The sequence below is a fragment of the Notamacropus eugenii genome, chromosome Y, assembly GCF_028372415.1.
Source record: "Notamacropus eugenii isolate mMacEug1 chromosome Y, mMacEug1.pri_v2, whole genome shotgun sequence".
Taxonomy (NCBI): Eukaryota; Metazoa; Chordata; class Mammalia; order Diprotodontia; family Macropodidae; genus Notamacropus; species Notamacropus eugenii.
In genome coordinates, this window is record NC_092880.1 from 2,494,666 (window position 1) to 2,508,306 (window position 13,641).

General features: G+C 41.1%; 1 protein-coding gene across 4 annotated transcripts in view; it reads left to right on the plus strand.

The window, feature by feature from the left end:
- The first annotated feature begins 2,104 nt into the window (after positions 1-2,104).
- Positions 2,105-13,641, plus strand: part of LOC140516582 (E3 ubiquitin-protein ligase Mdm2-like) — a 29,937-nt gene continuing 18,400 nt past the window's right edge. Inside the window, exons 1-7 of one of the 4 annotated variants that reach the window (XM_072627523.1) lie at positions 2,682-2,814; positions 2,944-3,028; positions 4,983-5,057; positions 8,356-8,489; positions 9,595-9,644; positions 13,303-13,370; positions 13,491-13,584. In XM_072627523.1, coding sequence (XP_072483624.1) covers positions 2,963-3,028; positions 4,983-5,057; positions 8,356-8,489; positions 9,595-9,644; positions 13,303-13,370; positions 13,491-13,584 — 487 coding nt within the window. In that variant the 5' untranslated portion in view covers positions 2,682-2,814; positions 2,944-2,962. Of the gene's footprint in view, positions 2,316-2,681; positions 2,815-2,943; positions 3,029-4,982; positions 5,058-8,355; positions 8,490-9,594; positions 9,645-13,302; positions 13,371-13,490; positions 13,585-13,641 lie in introns of those variants that run through there. The other 3 variants (XM_072627524.1, XM_072627525.1, XM_072627526.1) reach the window with 3 other exon arrangements.

Below are 13,641 nucleotides of genomic sequence, written 5' to 3' on the forward strand. Positions count from 1 at the left end.
TTCTCCATTAAAATGGAAGCTCTTTTTGAATAGAGATGGTTTTTTGTACTTGGCACTTGTATCCCCAAAGCCTCGCAAGGGTGCCTGGAACACAGGTACTTGACAAATGTCTGTCCATGAACTGTAATTGACTGAAAGAACTGTATGGCAAAGTTACTGTTGCAACTCCCTGACCAATGAAGGGTCAGGGTGGGAGAGATAATGGATGCTGTTGACCTGAAAACTTGGTTAGAGAAAAGGCAACAGGCTAAATGCACACATTTTAGGATTTAATTAATTCATCGATCAATTCCCCATAAAGAAAACGGTTACATAGCGCTATGGAGCCGGGATCAGAATTGGCTGACTTAGTACAGAAATCGACTGTCTTAAGTACATTTTGCCATGAGAAAGGAATTCTCTTAGATGGACACATTGTAAACAAAAGTGGCGTCAGTTGGGTTTTATGATCCCAAGCTATGGGCATCTTCATTCTGTAGCATATCTCTGTGATTTAAGATAAGGAAAAGGTCCCATCACCCAGATAACAGGTATCCTGTCCTAAACAGGCTTTAACAGAGTTTGACAAAAGCTGAAGTTACAACCCCAGGTATCTGTGTTTTCCTCTAAACAAAGGAGACTATTAGGTCCAGACTCTTCTTAATTCCAACTTTGGCCCTTATTAAAGTCTACAATTTATATTGAATATTAACAATGCCAATAGAAGGGACTCCTCCCTAACTCCCTAGTGGATTTTGGAGGGCATTCTTCCAGAAGAAAAGAGAATATTATTCCTTTCTTCCCCTATGGCTACGGTGCTAAAATGTCTGACCAAAGTCTATTCAATCAACATTTCTGGAGTGCCTGTTTTGTACCAACTTCTGAGGACACACAAAAAGAAGTAAGACACGAACCTTGCCTCACGGAGTGTGCATGTTCAGAATTATGCCATAACGCAGAATACGCCCTAAGAGAAGGACAAAGTCTTCCCTACGGTAGCTTAGAGAAGGGAGGGATTACTTCGGGGTCAGGGAATTCGGGAAGGTGTCTCACCCAGCCTTTTCCCTTGGTGCTGTTTTGTTACGGGTTGGTTTTTTCCATGTTCACTCCACCAGGCTCTTGTTGGGGAGGGGAGGGGAGGGCAGGGAGAAGTCTCTCTCAGTGAGAGTGGCTGTTTGGTCGGGTCAGCCATCACACATTTATTAAGCACCTCTTGTATACCGGCGTCTAGGCTAAGCACCGCAGATACAAAGAAAGGAAAATAAAAGCTCCTGTCCTCAAGAAGCTCACCCTCCCATGGGGGAACAACTACGCTCCAAGAGCTAGGTACAAGCACGATGGAGACGGGATCAATTGGGGATCCCAGGGGCGCAGGGGGCCCCCCAAGTCCTCCACCACAGTCTCTGGGACCGAGCTCACACAGGTCTGAGAACCACGCCAGTAAATGCGGACGGACGCTGAGGCGGAAGGGTTACGCCTAGGTGTTGAGTCGCGACAGGCATCGTGAGAGGCGCCCCAGGTATCGTGACAGTCGCGATAGGAGGCCCGGCCAACCTTAATTTTGCCATCTCCAGGAGCTCGTTAAACTGTAGAAGCCCGAAAAGGTTTTGATTTCTGTACCTTTTAAAATAGCGTGCTAGTATTTTTTTTTGGTAAAAAGCTGACTGAAGAAGCCCATTTTGAGGGCCGCTCCTCACTTTATGACTAAATAAAGCTTCGGTCAGGAAACTGGGAACACTTTGGGGAACTCTGGAGTTTGCTCTCCGCTGTTTAAAAAATCGTTCTTACTGAGGGTCATGTTGTTTTTAATTCTTCACAAGCCGGAGCTGTTCGTTGCCCTGGCGCCCTACTGACGAGGTGAAGCAGCGTCAACAAAAACACATGAAGGGCGAAAAGAAAGCTCGAGGGAGATTGGATCGGCTTCGAACGGCAGCCGCTGCGCAGGCGCGTAGAACGCTCGGCGGCGCGCGCAGAGGCCCGGATGGACCGCCGCGCTCGAGAAGGTAGCTTCGGGTTGAGGGAGGTGTGCGCACGCGCAGATATCCCTGCGGCTTCCGGCGCGGGCCCTTGGAGGGGGAGGGGTGCGTGCTCGCTCCCGAGGCCCGGCTGCGCACCCGAAGACCCCATGCGGTTTTCGGCGCGGGCCCGCTCTGGGCTTCCCTCGGGGGCCTTAGCGCGCCGAGGGCCTTCTCCCCTCCCCCCAGAGCCCGGCCAGGGTCCGCGAAGCGGGGTCTGGAGTCCGAAACCGCCCTTCCAGGGCGGTAGGGCCCCGTTCCGCCGGGGGCGCGGGCCGTGGCCAGCACGGCCAGAAGCGCCCCTCAGCTCTGGAGCCGGAGGTGAGGCCGGAGCCGCGGGGGGCCTCGCCTGGCCTGGGGGTCGAGGGGCGCCCTCCCGGCGGACCCTCTTTTCTGGGGCTCCGCCACGTCTCCCTCGGACCAGGAGGGAGGGGGGCGAACGAAGGGGCGGGTCGGCGGCCACCGGCGGGAAAGGGAAAGGAAGAAGCGGACGGTGTTGAGGAGGGGGTCTTCGCATCCGGGGACAAAGGTAGCCGGAAGTCGGGGCCGGCGGGCCCCCGTGGGGGTGGGGGGCAGAGCAGGCGAACCGGGGCCGGTTCTTCGGCAAGTCGTCGGGCGAGGTCGGGGCCAGCCCGCGGCTTGACCGAGCTTTTCCTCTTCGGGGTGGTCATGTTCGGCCCCGTCAGGCGGCGGCCGTGCTGGGGAGCTAAGGCCCGACTTGGCCGCGGGCCGCGGGTATGGAAGCCGCCACCTGCCGGCCTCTGGGTTTCAGGAGCTGTCCTCCGGCGGACCTCGGCGAGCTCTTCCCGTGCTGACCCAGGTGAGGGGCGCGGGCTTCTCTGATCGGGTCTCTCGCTTCTTCTCACGCCTCGTCCACTTTGGGGCCTCGGGTGCCATGGCGTCGGTTTTCTCACGCTTGTGTCGTCTGTGCTTCTTTTCCCGATTTTAGGCAAGTGTGCAATACCAGAATGTCTTCCGATGCAGACGGTGCCTTAAGCACCTCACACATGCCAGCTTCGGAACAAGAGACCCTGGTTAGTCTGCTTGTCCCCAGCGCTCTGCCTCCCTGCGCCCCGTCATCCGTGGGGGTTTCAGCTACAAGTGACGAAGCCCCGCTTTCCTAGGGTTTTCCTCTTGTAAAGTGGACCCCGATCCGATTGTCCCCCTCAGGCCGAAAAGAGAAGTTCCAATCCGACCGTGTAGGCTTGTTCCTAACGGGAGCATTAGCAGAGTGAGGTTCCCCCCCCCTAAATCTAGCGAAGGCGCTGAAAGTTAGGCTTTAAGTCTTATTCTTTCTCTTTCTGTCCTGTTCTGAGCTGTCCTGAGAAGTCTTGAAGTTTTCAGGTTAGGATGACTGGTCAAGATGTGGTTTATGGAGTCTTTAGAGGGAAATTAAGGACCTTTGGGAGCACTTTTTCTTTCTAAGTTTACATTTTGAATAAGAGAAGTCTTTGTCTCCTCCTTACCTGAGAAGTCGGTCCTTGAACCTAGGGTACAGGGCCTCTTGCACGTAGTAGACACGAGCTAAAATGCTAACTGGCCGCCTGGCATAAAAAGAGTTGATAGGAAATTTCAGAGGTTTATGATTCTATCATTATTATTACGTGCTTTGTTTCTGGTAAAAAAAAAAAAGGTATTATAGATATCTTTTTAGGAAAGTTTGTACTTACTCTGTTTTTATATTTTATTTTAAAGTTGATTTTTTCGGAATGAACATTTGCCTTTTAGTTGAACATGGAATAGCTATTTCCATAAGTACAGGTTTTTCGGGTTGCATCTCAAGCTGTTACCTCATCGTAGCTGCATAAATTGAGCAGTGTAATTGTTAGTATTTGAGTGGAAAAACCCCAGAAGCTCTCTGTTTAGAAGAGGGTACCTTTGTTTAATCGTGAACCAAAGGGTTGGTAAGAATTAGAACAACTTTTTTTTTTTTAAATTAGAACTACTTTCTGGTGAAGTATGAAGTATATTTCTTCAACAGACGCGGAGTACGTTCTGTTTGCAAGAGTCTTAGGTGCTGTAGGGGATGCAAAATAGAAAAGAGAAGGTCTCAGCCCTCATAATTCACAATCTAGTAGACATTGACATGCTGAATGTTTGAGATAGGGGAGTCCTGAAAAAGTAATTTCAGGCCTTGAAGAACCACGTGAAAGTTATGTTTTGGGGGTTATTACATTAGGTTAAAATAAATCCACAAGGCTGTTTTTTTGGCTAAGTTTTTGACTTGGCAGTGGCAGGAGTTTAAGTCACACCCTTATGAAATAGTTTACATAGACTGATATCTCTGTAGCTGGAAAGGACCTTATAGGTCATCTAGTCTAACGTTTTCATTTTGCAGAGGAAGAAACTGAGTTACGGAAGTTGTGACATGCCCAAGGTCTAAGCTGATAGCAACTTGTAAAGCAGGGACTTGAGCTTAAGTCCTGTATTTCCCAGGTGTGGTCCTCTATGAAGTCAAGTGCCCAGGCCCTAAGGAAGCATTGTAGCATAATGTTAAGAGCATTGATCTGGAGGAGAAGAGCTAGGTTCAGCTCCAACTCTTACAGGCTCATAACTATGAGGACTGATTGCTTTACTTCTCTGGACCTCCTTTTCCTCATCTGTAAAATTAAGAGGATTGTTTTGTAAGATCTTAGGATTCTGGATGCTGTGATTCTTTCATTCCTGCCTATTTTAGACTTCCATGACAGTCCATGATGTGGCTTGATCAAACTTAAATGTAGGTAATCTATAGTCTTGGGTAGATGGTAGATTAAGGACTGATAGGGACCTTAGAGGCCATCTAGTCCCTACTCCCTCATTTTACAGATGAAGAAGCTGAGACCCAGAAAGAGGTTTTGAACCTGAGTCCTATGATTCCAAATCTAGCACTGCCACACCACACTTTATGATTTCATGTATTTGATTATTTTACGTGGTTACATACTAAGAAACTCTTGGTTGTAGAAAGATTTTCCAAGTGTTATAGATGATGTTTGTACTTTATAGGTTAGACCAAAACCATTGCTCTTGAAGTTGTTGAAGTTTGCTGGTGCACAGAAAGAAACATTCACATTGAAGGAGGTAAGGTATATTCGGAAATTATGAAAGAAGTACATTGTATTTTGAGATGAAATACAATTAAATTTTTTTTGTTCAGCATAACATAACTTACAGTCATGGTGAAATAGTTACATTGTGGAGGAATTTGTTCAGCTGCTAGGGAGATGAGATAGTAGAAGGAATTTGACTCTTTTTGTAGGTGCGTAACACTACTTTAATATACTGATTCTACTACTCAGTGGAAAATACTAGCATCAGGTTTCAAGTGGAAGAGACAGGGAGGTCACAGAGAAGATAATGTATGTACCTGGAGTACTATTGAGCTAGCTTACCTATAGGCACTTTGTATAATGTGAACTATGTTTTAACTCATGATTTATCCTTTATAAATGAAATAGAAAGCATTATATTGGAAGCATTTCAACTCTGCCTACAGTGGTATTATATGCAAAGTTGTGGCCTTACTTCTTCCCAAATCCTCCTCTGCTCTAGAATTCTTTTCCTTTTCCTAAGTCAGCATTTTTATTCTCATCATGTTATTTAAAGTAATTTGGCACTAATGTGATCATTACACTATTCTCCTTCCCAGAGTAATTTAATTTAAAAAAAAAAGATCTTTTTAGTCCAAAAGGATGTCTTTTGGGATGTTGATGGGTAGAAGAGAGGGAATGAGACTTTTTTGCTGAGGCCTTTCCTTTTACTCTATGCCTATTATAGGTTTCACTATTCTCTGACAAAGAGAAAGGATGATCATATCAGTTGGTTGAGCGTGGGTTAGGGTGCTTCTTTTCCTTCAAGGCCAGTTTTGAAGTGAAGAGTTGCTTCTTAGCTTTTGTTCTCTAGGAAGAGGAAAGAAGAGGGTAGAAACATAGAATATCTTTACCATTTTTACCTCCCCAACTAGGGGAATCGTTCAGCAGTGTGTACTTCCATCCTGCATGCTTCTTTTTAAGCTTCAAGTCAAATGGTATTGTTCGGGACCAATAATGGGAGTTTTACTTTTTTTTTCCCATTTCATATTCTGCCTCCAAGGGAATTTCAGTTTTCAGTTCATTGCACATTTCTTAAACATGCAAAGTTTTGAGGTTTCAGAGACAGTGAAAATAATCCTTGATGTTGAAGAAAGTGCTTTCTTTTGAGAGATTGGAAATACCCTATTTAATTAACTAATTGCAAAAGTAATTAGGAAAAGTGGAAAGGCTTTCAGAAAGAGGTGGCACTTAGGATGTACCTGGAAGGAGTCTAAGGCTTCTGGGCTTTAGCTAAGTTTAGAGAACCAGAATTAGACCAGTTTAACTGGAAGAGAGATGGGGAAGTAGGAATTGGAAAGGGTTTTGATTCCCAGGTTTGAGGAGTTCATCTACCTGGAGCATTTAGCACAGGAATGATATGGCTAGACTTTTGCTGAAAGATTATTTTGGCAGTTACCTGGAGGATGGTTTGGAAAGGGGAGAAATTGGAATAAAGGAAACCATTTAGGAAGTTACTGGAATAGTCCAGGTAATAGGTGATAAGGGTCTGAAATAAGGTGCTGGCTATGTGTGTCTGAAAGAAGGGAATGACATAAGAGACTTTATGGAGGTAGAATTGACAAAACTTGACAACTGATTGGATGTGGAAAGTGATGAGAATCAAAGATATCTAAGATTGTGAATCTGGCTGACTGTAAGGAGGATGGAGCTCTCAACGGAAAGAGAAATTTGGATGAAGGACAGATTGGAGAGAAAAGATGAGTTTCTCTTCTGTATGTTTGGACATCATTCAGTTGGAAATGTTGTATGGAATCCAAGAGACTATTTCTGATGATGTTGATTTTGTAGTCATCTGCACAGAGATAACTGAATCCATGGGAGATTATGAGATGACTGAAAGAGGTCAAAGGGAGAAGAGAGGAGCACTCAGGACAGAATTTCGGGGACTTTATCATGTTAGTGGGTGATGATCCTGCAAAGAAAATTGAGGAAGATTATTTAGACTGGCAGGAGAACCGTAAAAGAGCAGGAACAGAAGGACAGAGAGGAGATTACATAAGAGGAGGGGGCATCAGCAGCTGTAAGTAAAAAACATGGAGGGAAGAAATGTAGCTGGGCTAGTGAGACTGTAGATCATAGGGTGTTTATTCACAGCTATAGCCTTGCAGGTGGAGAGGGAGAGCTCATACTTAGGAATTTAAGTAATTGTGGGAATCCAGGAAAGCAGTGAATTCTTTAGACATGTCTGTCCTGTGGTAACTGGAGTGAGAAGATAGGGACGTTAGAAGTCCGTGGTCAAGTTTTTAGTTTAGCCATCTTTGTCAGAACAAAATTCAATTCTCAGAACATGAATGTTTTGATGACTCATGAGAATATCAGTTTTTGTACTCTTAAGGCCCCCTTGGATGTGGGTAGAGTTTAACTTGCCCTCTCTCTGGGATCTCCTGGGGTTGTTCTCTGTTGTTGTTAGTGAGCAGATGATTTGTCTCGTGGTAGTGTGTTCGTAGGCTCTCGAGCTTTGTGATCGCAAAGGAACAGAAACTGACTACCACAGGAGAAAGATGCTAAGTCATCGTAGTTTAGAAAGCTCTTGTAATTTAGTTACTTTTGATGGCGGTATCACAGACATGAATCCAGAAGATCTATCAGCTTTAACTACACATCATTCTGGAACAGTTCTCTGAAAAACACGTTTTTATAGAAAGATTAAAATCTCACCACTCTTAACCTTGTCAGACCTTACTTAGTGAATTGGATTCTTAGTAATTTTTGAAGAAGGATGGTGATAAGCTTGAGAGTATGCAGGAGGAGGGCAGTCAGGAAGAAAAGTTTTGAGTCCATGACTGCTGAGGTTTGGTGGAAAGAACTGGATGTGTTTATCCAGAAGAAGCCACCTGAGGGATGTGACAGTGAAGTTCAAGCACTGTCACGTGGAGGAGGCACAGTCCTTAGTTTCATTGGACCACACAGGGCAGAACCAGGGACCGGGGGGGAAATTGCACAGAGGCAAACTTAAGCTTTAAGAAAAAGTTTCTAACTGATCTCCCAGGGTGGAATGAGAGGTGGCAGACTCCCACTCCCAGGAGGTCTTCAGGCAGAGACTGAATGACTGCTTGTTGGGTATGTTACAGTTGGGATTCCTTTTGTCTCTAACTTGGACTAGAGAGCTGCCCTATTGCTCCCACTTCTCAAATTCTGTGTTAGGTGGCATCAAACCTATTCCTGAGAACTTCCTGGTAGATATGGTACAGAGGTTGATACTAATACTTTATAGCCTGTTTGCTATATATATATTTCAGATTGTGGCATTGATTTCTCTCTAGTCATAGATTTCATTTCTGTTTCAGGTTTTATTCTACCTTGGCCAGTATATTATGTCAAAACAATTATATGATAAAAAGCAACAGCACATTGTCTATTGTTCAGATGACCTTCTTGGAGATCTGTTTGGGGTACCAAGCTTTTCTGTGAAAGAGCATAGGTAAGCTGTTTCTGTTGACTTCGTTTAGAAATCCCCTTATGACTTCAGGTTTGTTTCTTTTTTTTAACCTGTAGGATCATCTTTGTTTAGTGAAAGATTTTCTATAATTATATGTCATGCTAAACGTCATGAGATAGTCTTAGAAACTTGTATTCTTATGAAAACTCTTGAAATTTAATTCTTCAGCTCTGCATTTTTGTTTTCTCCAAATGCATTATCCCGTCTGTACCATAACAGGTTACTGATCACTAAGTCTGTAAATAGCTTACATCTCAACTACTTTTGAAAATGCCTATTTCCCGTTTTGACATGCTGCTGTGAAACTTTTGTTTTGACATCTAAATGTAACTTAGAGCCAGTGTTTTCTTGTAGAGTTGAAATTCATTACCTTGTTTGTACATGATTTCTGATATATTCATGTTAGGTAATGTTTGATGCTGTAGCTGCTGTTGTGTACAGTTCAATTTTTAAGTGATTTCTGACCAGAAGTTTCATATATAGAAGGAGATTGAACATTCAAGAAAATTACTGATTAGGAAAATGGAAGTAAATAGAAACATTTTAGCAGGCAACTAGCTGGTAATGCTAATTTTCCTTCTCTTTTGGGAACTAGAAAATATGTAATAATGACATGCATGGTAGTCACCAACTGTTCTTTACATGTGCCTAGTTACTTAAGTGATCCTTGGTTCTTTTGTAGATGTTAAACTAATAAAACAAGAACATCAAGTGATTAGCCTAATGTGAATGATAAAATAGAAATGAATACAATTCCTTTGTAGGTTGGATTCTTCTCTGTGAGAAAGATTATGTTTTTTTCCTTGTTTTGACAAATCGAGAAGAAATAGTACTAAGAAGGATATAGTTCTCTAAATCCTTAGGACTCATAAAATTGTCTTCTTTGTTGGCTTACTTTAGTACTAATTGAGAGGTCAGTTCTTTATTAAGAGAGCATTGAACTCTGTCACTTGCGTGCTCTATCGGCCCTAATATGTTGATTCCGTTTGAAACTATTTAAATCTTGGATTATATTAATTTGAATTCAACCACTATGCAGATGTTTCATCACAGACATATTTTTTTATCTCTCTCCCACCCCCACGAGGAGATTGTATGCAATGATTTCTAGAAACTTGATAGTAGTCAATCAACAAGGTAAGTTGATTTTGAAAGAATTCCAAAGTATTTTTTGAATTGTTTACATTCTAGCATTTCATAACTAGTTTTCATTAAATGCAGAATTAATTATGTGGAGTAGTAGTTTTAATAATTTGATGCAATAATTTCATGGAACAGTACAAAGAAACTTTTTTTATGTAGTATTTTATAGCTTCTAAATCAGTTATGTGTAAATTTAAAATTAAGGATGACCTTCTTTAAGTTGGAAATTATTGATTTATTTTGAAAGTTGAGTAATTTAGAAGTCCTTGGTTTGTAGAGGTAATCAATATAGCTAGAACTTAGAACACTGAAAAGTGGATTTTATGTCCTGGTTAATAGTATAATAATCAGTGGTCCTGGATGAGACCATTGAATAAGTATGTATCTTTTTGGTATACTAACAGAGTACCACATAGATCATTGTGTCTGAGTAAATGATAACTTGCTTCTCTGTCCCCAGTGTGTGGTTCTATTTCAGCATAGCCTTGTTAATTCAAGATTTTCCCGGGAAATCAGGTTGGTTTTAGCACTGACTAGAAATTAGGAATCACTAAACCTGAATTTCTGCCTTATAGCTGCTCCCCAGCCTCTACCTGAAATTCCTATCTAGAAGAAACCAAAGCTTCTTCCCAGGTCATCCCAAGACACAGCTGCAAGAGAAGACATATTCTATGTTCAATTAAAATGAACAAATATTAAGCACACTGTGTGAAAAAAACAGGGCATTGGGAGAGGCTCTGAGAATACAAAGATGATAATAATAATTGAGATCTTTATATAATGCTTGAGATTAAAAAGCACTTTAAATATTGTTATCTCATTTAAACCTCACAGTAGCTCTGCATGTGCCTGGGTCTGTCTTTGGACATGAAGTCTGACGGGTTAATGATTGCCCAAGACCACATTCTACTTAGTGTCAGAAACAGGATTTAAATTTAGGTCTTCCTGACTCCAGTTTCAGTGTACTTTCTGTTGTGCCATGCTGCCTATGCCTTTGAAACTTATAAGTTGCTCAGGGATTACTTGTGACTGAATCTGCCCACTTCATTAGGGCTGGCCTGGAACTAGAGTTTTCCTGGGTTCGATTTTTGCATACATATTTGCCTGTGTGTTGTCCTTGCTCCCAGATTCTTTGTAGCTATAATATAGAAGCTACAGTGAACTCTCCAAATAGCTATTGGTGGCTTTATAACTATCAATTTCATTTTTCATCTCAGAAGAAAATGTAGGTTAGGAGTGCTACCCTCGAGTGCTGTCATATTTGGCAGAAAAAGTTATGGAAGTTAAATGAAACCTTGGGCATATGGCATCTCTAGATGAGGGAATTCCCTGTTCCGTGAAACAAACAGAATTTAGACATAACTCCTTAAGTCTTGTATAAGGAGTGGAAATTACCTTGAAATCAATCTTAATTTGTAGGGCAAGGATGTTTTTTGGCCAGTGAAATTTATGTGAGTCTCTTGTGTGTAAAATAGGGAGTTCCTAGGTACACAGCCAATCCAAAAACTAGGAGACAGGAATCTCTACATATACTCGAAGATCTCTATGAGGTATTTCCCTGACAAATCATCATGGCTCTCAAGAAGCAGGTTCATCAGCTTTTTCATTTGGAGAAATGCTGTCAGGGTCACTCTGGTTATATGCCAGTCCCAGTTAGAGTAGTAAAGATACCTTTTGTCTAAGAGGATCTTGTGAAAATAGTTATTATGCTGTAAGAGACCACTGAATAGTTTGTCTCCAGCCTTCTCAGTGTCTGTCTTTAATCTACAGTGTATCCAACCTCCTTATAGAGTAGAGAGGAGGTAATAGTAACAATTTTACCTGAAGGACAAAATTGTATATTAATGTTTCCATTTAAATGTTCTTTTGACATCTCAAACTCAATATGCTCCAAACTAAACTCATATTCCTTTCTAAGTTCTGACTCCAAATTCTCCTATTTATGTTCAGGGTATGAACACAAGATTAAGAATATGAAATCTGACAGTTGCCTTCAGATTTCTGTACAATATCTTAAATAAGTGGGAATGAAATGCTGGCTGAAGATGGGAGTGCAATCTAAAAGGCTAGTCACACTGTATTTGCCTACTTTCATGCAAATCTAATAAAAAAGAATTCAAGTTTAAAAAAAAAAAATAGGGAGTTCCTTTCAGTTTCAGATTCTTAAAAGCAGACTAGTTTTTAGGTGTAGACCTAGATTGTTTATGCAGTTCCATAGGGCTTAGAAATAGAGGAAGTAAAAAGACTACTTTCTTCTACTAGGATTCAAGCTACCACCAAAAGCTCACTGAAGCTGTGATCATGGGATTGTATACTTAGAACCAGAAGGGACCACAAAGGCATGGTAGATGCCTTTCATTTTACAGGAAACTCAGGCCCAAGGAAATGCAATAACTTACTTAGGGTCACAATAGCACAATCAGTATGTGTACCAAAGTCCTCTGACTTGAAACCTGGCCCTCTTCTCACTGTACCATACTACTTTATCTGTTAACCTCATTCCTTCCTTATAACACAGTCTTTTTACTTACATAGCTTTGAAAAACTTCAGTAAAATTGTCACTCAAAACAAACTTGATGGTTACATATGCTTGGGCCTAATCTTGTTTCTAAAATATCAGAAAATTTACTTTAAAATTAAAATTTGAGCTACTAAATTCATTTTGAATTTATATGAGTCTTAATCAGTGATTTCCTAAATGTTTACAGTTATATCTTCTCTTTGGTTTATTGTAAGTCAGAACCTGACTGTTACCTCCAAGTTCTTTCTGTGAAGCAACCTGGATCTCCAGCAGCCCCTATCTCCTTTTACCAGAGCTTCTACTGCTTTCCATCTTCCCAAACTTTTCTTCTTTGCAGCCTGAGCTTTCTCCCCATATCCTCTGATTACTGTCATGGCTGAGAGGTCCAGTATTGCCTGTATGTAGATAAAGTAGCCATCCATCTGTCCTCACGTTTCAATTATCTGAAAGAAAGTTACTCAGAATAGAGATTTGTGGTACTGTCTCCTAATACAGGAATTCAAAAATAATTATTACACTGTGTAATATAAATTTTAGAACTTTTCATCTGTCAAACCAAAATACATTTAATATGTTAATGCATTAAAAAACTTAGTATTTGGAATGATTTTTCTCTTGTTTTTATTTCTCTAATAATTTTTAAAGCCTTTGTAGGGAGCTATAGAGATTGTTGTCTTCAGATATTATTTTCTGAGTTCTTAAATATTCTTGTTTTCTCAAAGAAAAACATGTAAATTTATGCGAACATAGTGGGCTGTTTCACTTCATGTTTGTGTTAATAATAATAATGACTGACCCTTAAAATGTGTCTCATATTATCTCATTTAATCTTTCAACATTGTGAGGTAGGTACTTTACATACTATTATCCCCATTTAGTAGAAGAAACAAGTTTAGAGAGGTTAAATAACTTTTCCATGGTCATACAACCTCTGAAATTTAACTCAAAATCTTAATCGAATTTTTAATTTCTCAATTTTTCGGGGGGAAAATGCTATTTTAAGGAAATATATTTGTGCCAGCTCTTAGGAGCATATTTGACAAGAATTTCAACTTTGTAAGAGGTTCATGTTTTGCATTTCCCAATTCAATGTCTTTTCTAAACACCTAATTTATATATTTTTTCCTAAGAATTTGCTAGTCCAGATACATCAACAAATGAAGCCAGCTGTCAGCTTGAAATCGGAAGTGATCAAAAGGTGAGCTTTAACCTTTCATTTTCTACTACAGTAATTCATTTGCCCCGGAAATTGTTTGACTTCTAGCTGACTGGTATTCTTAAGCTTAGTATTTATTTTGCATCTGTGTTGAATACTTAGGAGTCTATTCAGGAATGGCAGGAAGAGAAACCATCACCAAATCTGAATACTAGACCAACTACCTCATCCAGAAGGAGAACACATAGTGAAGCAGGTACATGGTGATATTTAACTTAGTTTCAAAATTTTGTTTCATTTCTCCCTTGAAATT